This window comes from Silene latifolia, chromosome 11 (genome assembly GCF_048544455.1).
Source record: "Silene latifolia isolate original U9 population chromosome 11, ASM4854445v1, whole genome shotgun sequence".
NCBI lineage: Eukaryota > Viridiplantae > Streptophyta > Magnoliopsida > Caryophyllales > Caryophyllaceae > Silene > Silene latifolia.
Genome location: NC_133536.1, coordinates 185,776,120 through 185,792,851, shown reverse-complemented (window position 1 = coordinate 185,792,851; position 16,732 = coordinate 185,776,120). Strand labels below are relative to the sequence as shown.

General features: G+C 39.4%; 1 protein-coding gene across 1 annotated transcript; it reads right to left on the bottom strand.

Moving 5' to 3' along the window:
* Positions 1-234: 234 nt before the first annotated feature.
* Positions 235-1,341, bottom strand: LOC141614481 (uncharacterized). The gene has a single exon (XM_074433226.1). The coding sequence runs from the start codon at positions 1,339-1,341 to the stop codon at positions 235-237; it is 1,107 nt and encodes a 368-aa protein (XP_074289327.1).
* Positions 1,342-16,732: the final 15,391 nt, after the last annotated feature.

The following is a 16,732-nucleotide window of genomic DNA, read 5'->3' as shown; positions in this document are numbered from 1 at the left end:
TATAAATTCATGTCCTCCGGTTCCTTTGGGAGTGATTTTGCCAATTATATCTATGCCCCATATTGAAAATAGCCAAGGTGATGCCAAATTGTACAAAGAATGAAGGTGGTATATCTTTGTGCATTGGCATAAATCGGCATTTATGACACTTCTTAACGTCATCGAGTACAATCATGTTCCCGTGTCGACCAAAAATATCCTATCCGCATTATCTTTTTGCTAACATTCGACCGTTCATGTGCGGTCCGCAAGTACCATTATGCACTTCTTCCATAATTCTTTGAGCTTCCTTTTCATCCACGCATAAAAGGAGTACCCCTTCCGAGATTTCTTGTACAATTTTCCTTGACTAAGAATAAATTGTCGCAAACCTTTGATAGCGCGGCTGCGTCCCGACATCGAGACCGGCGGAAAGCCTCTTCCTAAATGGTAGTTCAATACGTCTATGAACCATGGTGCGTCATCACCAGCTACTGTATCATCAAGGGCCATACAGTATGCTGGTTCCTCTCTTCTTTCAATGCATAATGGGATATTTTCTAATTCATTTGGAATATTGATCATCGACGCCAATTTGGCTAGAGCATCTGCAAATTGGTTTTCATCTCGGGATAAATAAATGAACTTCGGATCGTCAAAATGCTTGAGAATGGTTTCTAGGTATGTTTGGTAAAGTGCCAGGCCCTCACTTTTGACTTTCCATTTTCCCAAAATCTGATTTATAACGAGTGACGAATCTCCGTATACTCTTAAGTTTTTAATACCCAAGGCTGCTGCCGCTCGAAGTCCTAATATACACGCTTCATATTCTGCTTCATTATTTGTGACGCTAAAATCTAACTTAACTGAAAGAGGGGTATATGCCCCATCCGGTGAAATCAAAAGTACCCCTATGCCATATCCCTTTTGATTGGATGCGCCATCGAAAAATAACTGCCACGCTTCATCATCTATAACAAATATTTCCTCGTCAGGGAAGTTGTATGCTTCCTGTTTGTCTTCTGAAACGGGAAAATCAGCTAGGTAATCATAAATTGCCTTTCCCTTAATCGATTTAAGAGCCATAAATGTAAGATCGAACTCAGCAAGCATCATGGTCCATCTTGCTATTCTGCCGCTAAGAACTGGCTTTTCAAAGAGATACTTAAGAGGGTTCATTCGTGATATGACATGAATTGTGTGGGTCAACATGTAGTGCCTTAACTTCTTGGTGGCCCACACTAATGCTATACATGATTTCTCGATTGGAGAATAATTGGTTTCGTATTCCAGGAATTTTTTGCTCAGGTAGTAAATTGCTTTTTCTTGACCATCCTGAACTTGTGCTAACATTGCACCCATTGATGTCTCGGTTACTGTCAAGTATAAGAGAAGTGGTAGTCCAGGTCTTGGAGGGACCAGGATTGGTGGGTTTTCTAAGTATTTTTTTACTTTTTCAAATGCTTCTTCGACATTGTTCATCCCATTCAAGGGATGCCCCTTTCTTTAGTTTCTTAAAAATTGGTTCACACACCATGGTAAGCTTGGATATAAAACGACTAATGTATTGCAACTGCCCCAAAAATGCCCGAACTTGCTTCTCTGTTTTTGGTGGTGGCATATTTCTAATTGCTTTGATCTTGAATGGATCAGCCTCAATGCCTCTATTACTAACAACATATCCTAAAAGCTTCCCAGAGGTAACCCCGAAAGCACATTTTTACGGGTTGAGTCGAACATTATATTTTCGGAGTCTCTCAAAGAATTTTTGTAATGCGGTCGTATGACTTTCTCTATCCAATGACTTTACTATCATATCATCTACATAGACCTCGACCTCCTTGTGCATCATATCATGCAATAGTGTTGTGGCGGTCCTTTGGTAAGTGGCTCCCGCATTTTTAAGTCCAAACGGCATAACCGTATAACAATATGTTCCCCATTCAGTGAGGAATGTAGTTTTCTCCATATCTTCCTTGGCCATTTTAATTTGATTATACCCCGCATAACCATCCATAAAAGAAAGTAGAGCGTGACTAGCCGTGTTATCCACTAAAATGTCAATATGTGGTAGCGGAAAATTGTCTTTTGGACTTGGTTTATTAAGGTCCCTATAGTCAACACACATTCTGACCCTTCCGTCTTTTTTAGGTACTGGAACAACGTTTGCCACCCACTCCGGATAGTTAGCTACTCTTATAAAACCTGCATCTAATTGCTTTTGTATTTCCTCTTTTACTTTTAATGCCCATTCTGATTTCATCTTTCTGAGTCTCTGTTTTATGGGTTTTGCAGTAGGATACAGTGGGATAGTATGCTCAGCAATTTCTCTGTCTATGCCGGGCATATCTTTATAAGACCAGGCAAACACGTCACGATATTCTGTGAGTACTTTAATCAAACTTGCTCGTTCTTCTGAGTTTAGTGACAACCCAATCTTTATTTCTTTCTTATCTTGATCTGTGCCTATGTTTATTAATTCCGTTTCCTCAATTATTGATGTTTTATTTTCCTGATGCGTTAATGCTTTTATTATATCTTTTGGCAACTCATCTTCATCGGAAACTAAACAATCAGAATAAGATATGGGAGAGGTAGGAGAACCAGATAAGTAATTGAAAGCTATTTTATTATCCTTGGAAAGAAGTACATTAAGGAGTAGATCACTAGACTCGGAATTTGAACTTGAATTAGAATTGCTAGGGGAACTCCCCGACTCAGCATGAAAAGAAATAGGGTTAAACCCCGACTCATTTAGGACACTAGACTTCATAACACTAGACTCGATAGAGGAATGGAAGGGTGAAAACCCCTGCTTGCTAGACTCTGACTGACTCTCTGTCTCAGACTCGGTTTCAGACTCGGGTTCGGACTCAGCTTCCTCAAACATAGGCCCTTCTCCCACACTGATTTTGATACTCTTTCCATTAGTTGTAGTCCACTTCCAGGTTTTACGCCATCCATGCTCCATGTTATTGTTGTAATGAGTTGTGATTAGCTTAGAAGGGTCAAAGTTGTTGTCTTGAAGTGCCATGACAAAATGGTCTGAGTGTTTTATGGGTGACTGTCCAAAGAGTAAACCAAAGGCATTATTATTTGTTTTTGGAATCCAATCGTTGGTTGGCATTTTTAATGGGAGGGGAAGTGCCTCCTCATAAAAGTGACAGTCCTCAAATATTTCAAATCCGGGAACTTTCTGTTTTGTCTTTTCGACAAAGAATGGTTCTGGAAAGTTAAAATACGGAAAATAATCACCTTCTTTGACAAATTGTCCATTTAATGTGTGTGGATATGCACCTATTGTTTGATTTGTAGGTCTATTGTCTCTCTTAGCAGCTTTTTCCTTCATTCTTTTTGTCAATGCTTCTCTTATTTCTTTCTTGGATGGCTGAAACCCTAAACCAAAAAGGTCGTGTTTGATTCGGTTAAGTGAAGGGTCGGATGCCCTTTTGGGAGTCTTACCAAGTGTTGTCCCATGCATGTAGCCGCTGTTTTTCATTATTAAGTTCACAGTAGTATTTGCATAATAGGGGCTAATTTTTTTATCAATGGGTTGTGACTCGTCTTCTATGAAAGCGACCTCTTCGCTGAAACCCCATAGGTCTACGTCATCTTCACCATGGTTAACTTGCAATACTGGATTGGGTGTGATTTCAACTCTGGCAGGTGATGCATCCAGAGTAATTACTGATCCTTGAACTATCATTTTGACTTTTTGATGCAGGGATGAAGATATGGCATTAAGCTCATGAAGCCACGGCCTTCCCAGAAAAAGATTATATGAGGCAGGTATGTCGATCACCAGAAACGTGACTTTCTTTTCTATGGGTCCAGTAGTTATATTAGTTGTTAACAGCCCCAATACGTCTCTACGTGTGTTGTCATATGCACGAACAATCCGATTAGTCTTCTTAAAGTCTTTTTCTTCAAAGCCTAAAGCTTGGGCTGTTCTGAGTGGGCATAGGTTTACTGCCGATCCATTATCAACTAGTGAGAGGGGCACATATTTTTCGTTGCATAGTGTAGTTAGGTGGAGTGCCTTATTATGCTTTATACCCTCTGGGGGTAAATCTTTATCAGAGAACGTGACAACGGGCGCCTCTCTGTCCGTTGTCAAATAACTGGCCAATTCAGCCGGAGTAGTTTCAGATGGGACACTCATACTTGTCAATGCATTTAGAATAGCTTGTCTATGTTCCAGTGAGTTGCATAATAAGTCCCAAACAGTAATGTCGGCTTTTAATTTCTTGAATAACTTAATGAGAGCATCATCTTCCTGTGCATTTTTATTTTTCCCTTATTTATTTTGCATGGCCTGGGATGGGCTTGCGTCAGGAGGCTTATAGTGCCTACCTGAGCGAGTCAGATGTTGTACATTATTTTGGTCAGGTTCATTATCAGTGTTGTCTTCACTTTCATTGTCTGCCCAAATGTCACGGGACTCATGTTCTTCATCACCCCAAATATCATGAGTCGTATCATCATCTTCCCATTCATCTTCCTCATCACTCACCCATAAACCCATAACATCAGATATAAACTGAGTCGGGTCAGTATAAATAGAGTCATTAGCTGAAATGGCCAGAACGTCTCCGAGTGGATTTTTATTATTGTTTGGCTTTCGGGCTGCTTTGGGTAAAGGGATAGTGCGATTATCAATCAAATTTTGGATAGCATGCCTTAAGGTGAAGCAATAATCCGTATCGTGCCCTTTACCTCTGTGATATTTGCAATATTCATTTTCTCTCCATTTCGGACTTTTGTTTGCTGGATCTGGAGTGGGTCCAATGGGCTTTATATATCCTTCCTTAATTAATCGATCCATTGCTCGTGACATGCTCATACCTAGATCAGTGAATTCCCTCCTTGGTTTTTGTTCCAAGGCATTCACCGTGTCTCCCCCTTTAGAAGTTGAATCAAAATTTTTCTTGTCTTTGTTAAAGCAACCTTTGGACTGATTTTTGGCAGTGGACTCGACAACATCATCTTCTATTTGTATACCAATCTTGTTTAGTCGAGCAAAGGATTCAATGCCTGCATATCGCAGGTGTGATTTATAAGGTTCCCGTAAATATTTCACAAAAATATCCACCTGTTCGGCTTCGGGCGGTCTTTCAATCATTTTTGCAGCTTTATTCCTCCACCGAGCTAAGAAATCTGTAAAACCTTCTTTCTCAGTTTGCTTCGTAACTTCTAAATCCCGCCTTGTGATCAATAAGTCTGCATTGCTGGAGTATTATGTCAGAAATTCTTTTTTTATGTCTTCCCAGTTAGATACACGTGTAGGATCTAGGGAGAAAAACCAACTCCGGGCTACATCTTCTAGAGTGGAAGGAAAAATAGCTGGAAAAACAGATGCATCGACTTCTTTTAAGGCCATTGCTTGCACAAAACTCCTTAGGTGGTGAGCTGGATGCTCGGTACCCTTGAATTTTGGTAGGTCAGCGGTCGTAAATTTAGGAGGTAGTCTGCCTCGCATGTTCGGCATGTTACATTCAACATCGAGTAGGTCAGCATACTTAGTGTTTCTTTTGATAAGTTTCTCCATGTCCTTGAGCTTTTTGGTTAGGTCATCCTCACCACTACCGTCATCCTTGATTTTGTCTTCTATGGATGACAATCGGTCGGTCAAAATGAATAGAGCATTCTTAAGGTCTTTGACTGATTCTTCGAGCGACATGGTGACTGGTGGTTGGGTTACAAGTACGGCTTGCGGTATACTAATTAGTCTCCCTGTACCTTTCTCTCGTCCCCAAGCTGGAGTGACTACTAAGTTTGGGTCTTTTTTACGCCTCCCTATCCTGGATCATGACATCTTAGCTTTAGAAAAGGATTTTATTTCTTTTATACCAGGACTAGAATGGAGTATGTGAATGCACATGTACAACTGCTTATAATGAAGACTTAATTACTGTATGAGATCTGAATGCAAATGTCTAATAATCCCTTTTTTGTTATGCAGAGAATGGTGCTATGTGCAAATGCTGACAGGAAATCTTGCCATTGCCTAGATACGAGTCTTAAGGTATATACTCAATACGTGGCAAATAACGAACCACCTATAAGTCTATAAATCATGTTCAGTAATCCTTGAATAAACTAAGTGATGCATACAAGATGTAACAAAGGTATAATTGAAGTTGATTTTTTTTCTCGCTGGACTCGCTACTGGCGAATAGACAGACGGACTGACTCAGACATGATAATGCTAAATGCAATGGTTTATGGATGAATGTTCACATAAGACTGAAGTGATGAGTACTATTTTTTTTTTATGTGTGACTGACGGACAGAGCGAACTCTGTACTGCCTTTTTTTTTTATTTTTTTTTTTGTGCAGGACCGATGGACAGACTGACGAACTACGCACTGACGGACTAAGAACGAAACTGACGGACATAATTGCAAATGCATGCTTAGGCTAATTTATGGTTGTATGTGAGTGGACAATGCATACTAGCTGTCCCTGTTAACACACGTCTAACACGTCTTGAACAAATTCTATTTATCATATATATATATATATATATATATATATATATATATAGGGTTGAGATCCTATGAGAACCTTATTCCCATGAGAACCATGAGAACCCATATCCACCGTTAGATGAGGATGAAGGACCATCCAAATCTACGCACGTCATCCCCACTCAACCTAAAAACCAAATTACTAAACTAGCCTTCCTTTTACCAAACCTCCTTCCCTGTCCCCTATTCTTCAATTAAGTCCAACAAATGATGAAGGCGATCTTGACTGAAAATAATTGAGAAAAGTGATAATTACTCATTACAACAAAGATCATCAAATTATTTGCGAGGAAATCATGTAGTTCAATTATACAACAGGTAAGCAAAAGCATTAATCATAATTTATTTTGAAACATTCATTTATATAGATAGCTCGAATTTTCGTATTGAATTTAACAGATTGAATACTTCTAAGATTCACATGTTCTACATTGTAGTTTTTTCATGTAATTAATTTTTAATTTAGGTTTTGTGAAATCAAACAATTAGAAAAGTACGAATTTGCTTTTTCTTTTTTAAAACAACATGTAATTATCCATTTACCTATAGTTGTTCAATATTGTGGTGGGTTGTTTAATCATGTGGTTTTAACAAATTATTGGAAGCTACTTTAATTATAGTACTGAATAACATGTCGTATATACTAAAGGTTCAGAACATATATACCATAAGTTCAAAAAAAATATATCATGGGTTCAGAACAACATTTGATAAATTGTAACCGTGAGTGTTTCATACTTTACGATTTTTGTAAGGCATTTTTTTAAAATCAATTAATGAAGAATGTACATATATCTACTTGATGTTGTATGTCAAAGTAGTTATAAAATGTACCTAAGCTTCTTTAATGTTATATGGTTTGTTTTCTCATGCCATTTTGACAATATATTGTCAGGTACTTTAATAATCGATACCGAATAATATGTCGTATATATTAAAGGTTCAAAACTTATGTGCTATGGATACATAAAATATAAATCATGGGTTCAAAAAAGTATTTGATATTATTGTAATTGTGGGTGCTTCATGATTTACAATAAATGATAATGCCTCTATTCCAGTCATTTGTTATCCTATTTCATTTTGGGTATCTCGATCAATTGTCATTCTTTCTATTTTAAGAAAGAACTTGATGACCAATTTGATCATTCACACTCAATATGTTTCACTTGTTATTTATCATATGGCTCATTCATTAGCTTTATTGCCACATTATGCAATTTCTTCATGTTCGCAACTTCAAATGGGTTGGGTGGACGATATTGTATCAAGGATTTGACGCAAGACATATGCCCTTCGTAGCTTTGACTTTGATTGCAAGTTCATGAATAAAATCGTACGCAAAAAAAATTAAAAAATGGAAATGGCAAAAAAACAAAAGCTTTGAATATATAAGTTCAGAGAATATGTATCATATGTTCCAAAAAGTAATACCATAGGTTCTAAACAAATACCATAACAACATAAGTACCTAACAACATTTTAACCTATATTTATGTTATTTTAACAAATGCTAACTTGTTATCGCCATAGAGGACAAGAGTATTTGTTATTGGATTATATTATAATTATCAAGAAGGCAATAATCGAGATGCGTAGGCAACCATTTAACTTATGATTTAAATCAAACCACCAAAACCAATTTCAATATTTTACCAGTTACCACTGCTCATGTACCTAAAGAAATCAATGTCATCGAAATTACCAACACCAACGGTGGAACACTTAATAGGCGAAATTAACGATGATGATTACAAAATCGGACCTAAAATCTGAAAAATAAGGGAGAACAATGAAAAAGGAACACTATAAAATCACCTGATAAACACAATAAAGTGAACATTAAAAGCAAAAACGAGCTCGAAAATCAGAGATGCACAGTAGAAATTGAAAACAATAACAACAAATAGAGGAGAAGACAAAGAAACGTGAATCAAATAGGAAATAAAAAAAATGAAGGACTTGTTCCTTGATGATGAGGAAAAAGAAGGTAGATTCAAGAATTAATTGTTATGTGAGAGAAAAGGAATGTAATATGGGGATTGAAGAAGAATGAATAGAGAAGAAAGGAGTGGAAGAGTTTAGAAAGAAAGAAAGCGCAAAAATTCACTTAAGACAAGTAGGTGCGTGTCAAATCTTGTCCGTTTGATTGCTTATCTGATGGTGGACAAGGGTTCTCATGGTTCTCATGGGAAGGGGGGTTCTCATAGGATCCTAAATCTATATATATATATATATATATATATTTTTGGGTTAAATTATTAGGAGTAAGATCATGTCAATAATTATCAACAAACAGGACACATAATATAGCCTAACATAATATAGCCTAACAAAGGTTCTACGGGATCTATGGTTAGGTTTGTGGGTAGGAAATTGGGTACTCACAACATTAAAATACCCGAGGGTATCTCTCGCTTTTGTGCTCCCCCAGTCATATGGACCAGACGAGTTGCCAAAAACGCGACGTCATGAGGTGGAAAATATGTGTAAGGCCTAGTCGGTCGAATGGACCTTCTAAGTATACAACATACTTTACCGAGGGTGAATAGGGTAGCTTAAATGGCGTAATATTGACTGACGGGGAGCCTACGCCTTTTTTTTTGTCTCAAGCATTAGAGCAACAACAGTAGACAAATATGCAATAAAAAGGTGAATTTATTCAATTCTCAAGGTGAACAGCGGCAACACAATTCAGATTTTGCCAAACATGCATGTAAAATATGTTAGTACGTTGAATTAGTCAAATAGACTGTCCAAATTGCAAATAAACGTGGTTGTGCAACAGAAAACAAACTAGCTTTATGTCAAGCTCGTCGTCTCGAGTCAAATATATAATTTTACAAACAAATCTCAAGTTTTACCATCTAGATTCCCTAGTGGAGTTGCCATTGTGAGATCCCTGAAAAAATCTCCTTTTTTGAAATTATATAAGTAATATGGAGTCGCCAGTAGGTTTTATAAAAAACATACAAAAATAAAGTTAACGGAAAAGGCCCCCTTCGATCCCTGGAATGGGGACTGATCCGTCACTCCGGTCTGAACCAAAGATTGCGGATTCGGGGGTAAAGGTACGGTCAGGGAAGGTGTTAGGCACCCGGACCGCCCATCAAACTGACGGCCTCTACTATTTATTTATAATATTATATATTTGACGAAATTAGACAAAAGAAAACGTTTTTTTAAAACAATTTTATACAAATTATTTACAAACAACGAAAGCTAAATTATGATAATATAAGAAGTAAAGAATAAATATGACACCCTCAGGCCTACCTGGATACGGCGTTTCGACAATTAGCTTACTCGAACTAACTTTAGGGCATCTTTATGCTCAAAATAGGATGGATGTATGTATGTGAAAGTATGATGGGAAGGTAGTATATTGTATGGAATAGTATTTCTGTGTAGATTTTCTCTGTCTTGAATAAGGGAGGAAAGGGGAGTATATTTATACTAGTTAAGACGAGAGTGTTGGACGAGAACCGAAATTTTTGAAAGATAGAATTGTCCTACTGTTTTAGCAGGATTTTCCCTAAAAGGATCCGGCCTATTTATTACGTGATCAGGGTATCTAGTTCTATAAATTAGAAATAAAAGTATGAACGGATGACAGAAGAGAATATAATATAAATTGTGTTATTATGTTTTTAATATAGGCTAAATATAAATATGCGTATAAACTCAAATACTAGAGAGAAAATAGAGGATAATTTGTGATATATATTGATTAATAAGCAAAAATGTGTATATCCTTTACAATTGTGTTTTTATTCTATTTATACTTCTCAAATGATAACGTTGGATGTTGTTCAACGTTCCTCCTAGCCGTTGGTAGCTACTTCCTGAAATATAGCGCACACCTCCTATTAATCCGCTTGACTGAGTCCTCTTCAATGAACGTGGGCTTCTTCCCTTTTATACGATCAGTTATATGGGAATAAGATGCTTTTGGAATTGGACTTGGTCTTCCATGAAAATAGGGCATGATCATTTCCTTTATGTGATAGTCACATTGTCTGGTAATTCAATACGACCGCCCGAGAGCTCGCAGGCTATTCTATGCTTTCCTTCAGGCTTCTCTTCCAAAGATAAGGCAAAGCGATTGCAATAATAGCTAGAATGGTCCGGTCTTCGTCTTCTTTAGTCACCTTGTAAAGTCGAGGCCAGGTTATGGTCAGGCCAGGCTAATCTGGGCCTAACAATTGCCCCTTGACATTTTACCCGTGCTGAACCAGGCCAGGGGTGAGATGTCAATTTTTACCGGGTTGAATAATAAAGAGAATTATACTTAATAAATGACTCTTAGACTCCTAGTTACCGTTGGACACTGTAACGGCTAGGTGATGTCATGCTGAGAGTTTTGCAATTTCTAGGGTTTTCATGCCGTTGCTCATCTTCTATAAATACGGTATCTGGGATGAGATTATTCTCCATCAATTTTCCTCCACTTTCTTTGCTAAATTTTCTTCTGAAATTCTTCCCTACTTCTCAGCAATCCTGTTCTGCTAGTTTATACTCTTTAAATAATTTAACTTCCATCACAATAAATCTGACAATAAAAGACATGGGAGCCAAAAAACGTCCTACATCCCAGAAAGCTGCTGCTGCTGTTGAGCCTAAACCCACAGATATCCAAGAGGAAGAGGTGAGGGAAATTGATCCTCCGCTCGTCTTTGTGGCTTTCAAGTATCGAGGATTCTCGTTTTTTACTGCTCTTCAATCTCTGGATTCTTCTTTCCCTGAGGAAAACTTACAAAAAAACAAACTATGACAAGATTCTAAGGGAGAGGAAAATAATTCCCGAGTCAACTGAGGTATGGATCCCTGAGTCTTGTCCGGTCAGGGCTAACTGGGTATCACCTGGCTGGTTCTGTATTTTTGAATGGGCGTTCAAAGCAGGCTGTAAGTTACCTTTTACTCCCTTAATGATTGACACCATTCGTGCTATGGAGGTATCCCCTTTTCAGATTATGCCAATGGTTTGGAAACTTGTCCATTCTATTGAAAATTTATGTGCTAAACACAATCTTGTAATTACTATTAATGATATCAAGGCAGTATATCATATGAAAAATCCTGTTGATGGTCGCTTTAATTTGAGAATAAAATCGAAAATGTCTCCATTAATTACTAACCTGGACTCTGGAGATGATAAAAATTGGGCAAAGACTTTCCTGTTTGTCCGGACTGAGACTTTGGGATCAGGCTTTGATTATCTGAGATATCCTCCCTTGGAGAGTGGTAGGTTCCCTGTACTTTTTATTTTGCAATATACATTACATGAAATTAATGGATTTTGATTCTTACCCGTGTAATTTTGACGGTTTTTGCAGCTCCTGATTGGAGTTGTGATCCTCTTGATGAGGAAGCTATTTCCAGGATAGAGGCTTTCCTTGCTATTCCTGAGGAGGAGAGGACCTGGCCAGCTAGTTTGGGCAGGGAGTTGTTGCCCCGGTATATGAAGACCAAGCCGATCGGGGTCGAGTACCCAAAGGCAAGCCTAGTTCTACCGCTCTTTCCTGTACGTCTTCTATATGTTTTTATGTTAGCCGTTATCTTCCTTTCGTTTTTTGTTTGATACTCACGTATGTATTTTTTATATATTCAGTATTTAGGTCTTCTCGCTAGGTGGCGCGCTTTTCTCGCAAAGGATTTGAAGGTGGGGTGGCTAGGATTCTTTGAACAGTCCAAGAGCCAGGAGGCTAGTGGGAGTGACAAAACGCTTGATATCCTGGTTTCTGATATCCAGCCTTCTCAAGATCCACCCAGGATAGCGTCACCGGAGGTCGTCCAGGCTCAAAAAAGGAAGAGGGAAGATGTTATCCCGGAAGGGGAGGAGGGAGAGAGAGAGCCTATCCAGGCTCAGCCAATCAGGAGTATAAGGCAAGTGTCTACTAGGGTTGATGACATGGATGATGCCCGGGCACGGATAGATGAGTTTTTCGCAAAAATGAGCGACCGGTGATGTCCGCTAGTACTCTTGAGTCGTCTACCGCAGTGGTTTCTATTCGACTTCTCTTGTGACAAAGGTCACTTGAACTTGCTACCCAGGCTAGGGAGGTTAGTTGTAAAGGGATTTTTTTAATTGTTCATGTGCTTTTTGTTTTGCCTTGTATTTGGCTGATTGATTTTATATATATGTAGGGATTGGATGCCGGGTTGGCTCTTCGCTTGTCGGCTTAGGGATGCCAGGCCAGGGTTTCTAGTTTGGAGGAAAACTGGATAAAACTAACCGTGACCGCACACATCCAGGGGTAATGAAGTGGTGCTTCAATCTCGGTTGGGGACAGCTAGGGAGTCAACCAGGGTCGCTATAGTTTGTGAGGTGGCGCAAAAATGCCGAGAAGGTGTTAGGCAAGAGTTGGGAGGCCGAGAAGCAGGCAATGCGGGATCGTTGAGGAAAAATGAGGAGCTTGTCTTGAAAAGGAATTGGTGGAGGCGAGGTTGGCTGATGTTGCTCAATACTTCTTCGGGAAAGGCCGGGTTGATGCTATGAGGGATCCGGAATCTGACCGGGCTAATTGGAATCCGGACCGGGATGAGATGGCTTTGGACGCTCAGTATCCTGATTTGGCCAATATGGGTCAAGAAGAAGAGGTGGATTCTCCTCCTTCCAAGGCGAAGTCTGATGACAAGGAAATGGCGGATGGTTGTGAGTCGGTCACTGGCTCAAAGATAGCTTAGTTTAGTTTTTCTTTTAGGTTTTGGTCTATCCAGGGGGAATGTCCCTGGAATGAATATTTAGAAACGTTTTTTTGGCCCATCCAGGGGGGATGTCCCTGGAACGGATGGTTATTAGGTGTGTGGTAAGGCCAATTATTTTGGATGAATAAATATTTGGTCTTTGTTTGTTTCTTTTTGTGTTTTGATAAGGTACTTTTGAAATGTTGGATGTGTACTGGATCTGACTAGTTTTTTAACCGGATCGGGCCGCATTTTGTCCGGATCCGCCAGTCCTTATTTTAATTGTATGTTATGGGTGGGGTTGTTGCCTGTCTGGAGGGCTTACGTCCCCCTGTGCCTGGAGGGCTTATGACCCATCTCGTGTTATACAAGTCGGAAGAAATTTTCCACTTTGTATGTTTAAGTGCGGCTCAAGTATTTAAAGGTTGTTTTGCAATCGAAATTCGGATATCGTTGGATATTTGGTGGGGGTGGCCCCAATCTTTAAGATTTGTTTTAAAAATGCAATATGTAAAACAAGTATTGAAGATTTCGCTAAGTAAATATGAGAACATAGATAAGTACTTGGGCACATAATTTGAAGAAATCATATACGGCATTTATTCATATAGTTGCAAGTATCATACATGTAGCTTCCAGGCAAGAGATGTCAAGGTGAGAAGTTGTACCTGGATTGAGGGATATATTTTATATGTGAAATAGTTTTAAGTGTGCAATATTCCAAGCTCTTGGGATCATTTCGCCGTCCAGGGTTTGTAATCTATAAGCTCCCCGGCCTACTATTGAATCAATCAGATAGGGACCTTCCCAGGTTGGGGCCAATTTGCCAGCATTCTTTTCTTTTGTGTTTTGGAAGACTTTCCTGAGGACAAGGTCTCCTACCCTGAATACCCTGGCTTTGACAGTCTTGTTGTAGCTTTTTGCAACCCTTTTGGTATCTTTCGCTAATCGATCTGCCGCATCTCTTAGCTCTTCGTTAAGTCTAGGTTGTCCTCCATTAGAGGTATATTGCTTGTTATTGTGTTTAGGCCGCATCTGGCTGATGGAATGTCCACCTCACCGGGATTCGCTTCACATCCATAGACCAAGGAGTAGGGGTTTGGCCTGTGGATGTTTTAGGCGTGGTTGTCACCCCAAAGGACCGGGGGAGTTCTTCACCCATCTACCCTTTCTTCTTTCTAGCTTTTTCTTTATGCGGTGATTACCACCTTATTCGGATTCGCTTTGACCGTTGGCTTTTGGATATCCTGGTGTGGATGTTACCAGATTGATGTTCCATTGAGCACGTAAGGTCTTGTTCTTTTTCCCACAAATTGTGTGCCATTGTCGCATACTATTTCGGAGGGGATGCCATATCTACATATGATGTTGTGTTTGATGAATGCTATGACATCCTTCTCCTTGACTTGCCTGTATGATTCAGCTTCTATCCACTTGGAGAAGTAATCAGTCATTGCTAGCATGAAAACTTTCTCGTCCGGTGCTTGAGGTAGTTTTCCTACTATATCCATGCCCCACTTCATAAATGGCCAGGGTGCGGATATGGAGTGTAGTTCCTCGATGGTGATGGATATATGGTCCGTGAATCGACAAGCTTTGCATTTAGAGCTAAAATCCAGGCAATCGGCTCTCGGGGTAGGCCAATAATAACTGTTTCGAGTACTTTGCTTGCCAGGCTTCTTCCACCTTTATGATTTCCACAATATCCTTCATGGATTTCGATAATATCCGCTTTCGCCTTCTTGCGGTTCCAGGCATCCGAGGTACGGCCCGACTGCGATTTCTTAAAAAGCACGTTGTCAATAATAGTATACGAAGCGCTTTTATTTTTAGTGCTTTGGCATCTTGCTTATTTAGGGGAAGGATTCCCTGTTGTAGCTGATCATAGTAGGGTTTTGTCCAAGAATTGGCAATATAAATTGGGAAGCTTTCATTTTGTTTGTTTATTGCAGGTTCTAATAAATGTACGATGGGTATTTTGTCGAAGTCTAGGGGACTGAAGTTGGATCCTAGGCCGGCTAGAGCATCGGCCTGGGTATTCAAGTCCCTGGGAATTTGGTCAATATTAAAATTACGAAATTTTGATTTTAAGATTTGAACAACATCTAAATAAAGCATCATCTTTGAGTCTTTAGCTGTATATATCCCATTTACTTGGTTTGAAATAAGGAGGGAATCAGTACGTACCTTTAGGTTTTGTACACCAAGGTCAATACATACCTTTAACCTTGACTATTAGGGCTTCGTATTCTCGCTTCATTGTTGGTGGCTTCAAATGCACGACTTATCGCCTGTACTATCTTATCCCCCCGTGGCGATTTTAGTACTACTCCCATGCCCGTGCCCCTCGTGTTGGTTGCACCATCGACAAATAGGGTCCATTCTAGGTCCTGTTTGGTCGCCGGGTCGGTTTATTTACTTCTTTTATTAGGTCGGGTTCTAGGGTCGGACTAAAATCAGCCACAAAGTCTGCTAGTGCTTGTGACTTAATTGTTGTCCTTGGTTCAAATGTTATGTTGTATGTGCTTAGTCAGATCGACCATTTACACATTCGTCCAGGACAATTCGGCTTTCTAAGTACTGATTTGATAGGAAGATTGGTTCTGACTATTATAGGGTGGCTTTCAAAATATGGTCTTAATTTTGTGCAACTCATAATTAAAGCTAAAACATATTTTTCAAGCAGGCCATACGATCTCTCAAGGCCCGTAGACTTTTACTTACATAATAGACGGTGTCTTTGTTGTCCGTCATCTTCTTTGACCAAGACCGCACCGACAAAGAAGTTTGTGGATCGATGTGTATACTTGTCGGGGCTCATCTTTGATTGGTTTTGCAAGCAAGGAGGAGAGGATAGATATATATTTAGGTCTTCAAAGGCGGTCGATGATCGGGGTCCATTGAAAGTCCTTGTTCTTTCTTAAAAGGTTATAAAATGATTTGCACCTTTTCGATGATCTTGAAATGAACTGTTTAGGGCCGCTATTCTTCCAGTCGGCTTTTGTATGTCTTTGACCGTCTTTGGTGGTTCTAGCTCCGAATAGCTTTGATCTGTTGGTGGCTGGCTTCTATTCCTCTTTTTGTCACCATGTAGCCCAGAATTTGCCTGCTGAGACTCCGAAGTGGCATTTTTGTGGGTTGAGCTTCATATTGAATTTCTCCAGTATTTGAAAGGCTACTTCCAGGTCTTTGATGTGGTCTTCTGCCTTTTTTGACTTGACTACCATGTCGTCTATATAGACTTCCATGGTGTCTCCTATCTGGTCTTTGAGCATCATGTTGACTAGCCTTTGGTAGGTTGCACCTGCATTTTTTAATCCAAAGGGCATAGCAGTATAACAATATATACCTCTTTCAGTGATGAAAGCTGTGCTTTCCGGTCCTTTGGGTGCATTTTTATCGATTGAACTACCTGGAGGCATCCATGAATGTTAACATTTCGTGGCCTGCAGTGGCATCTACCATTGCATCGATGTGTGGCAGGGGAAATGGATCTTTTGGGCAGGCTTTGTTTAAGTCGGTGTAGTCTACGCAGA

Excerpts from the sequence above, each read along its gene's own strand:
- LOC141614481 (XM_074433226.1), bottom strand. The coding sequence starts at position 1,341 with ATGGGTGCAATGTTAGCACAAGTTCAGGATGGTCAAGAAAAAGCAATT.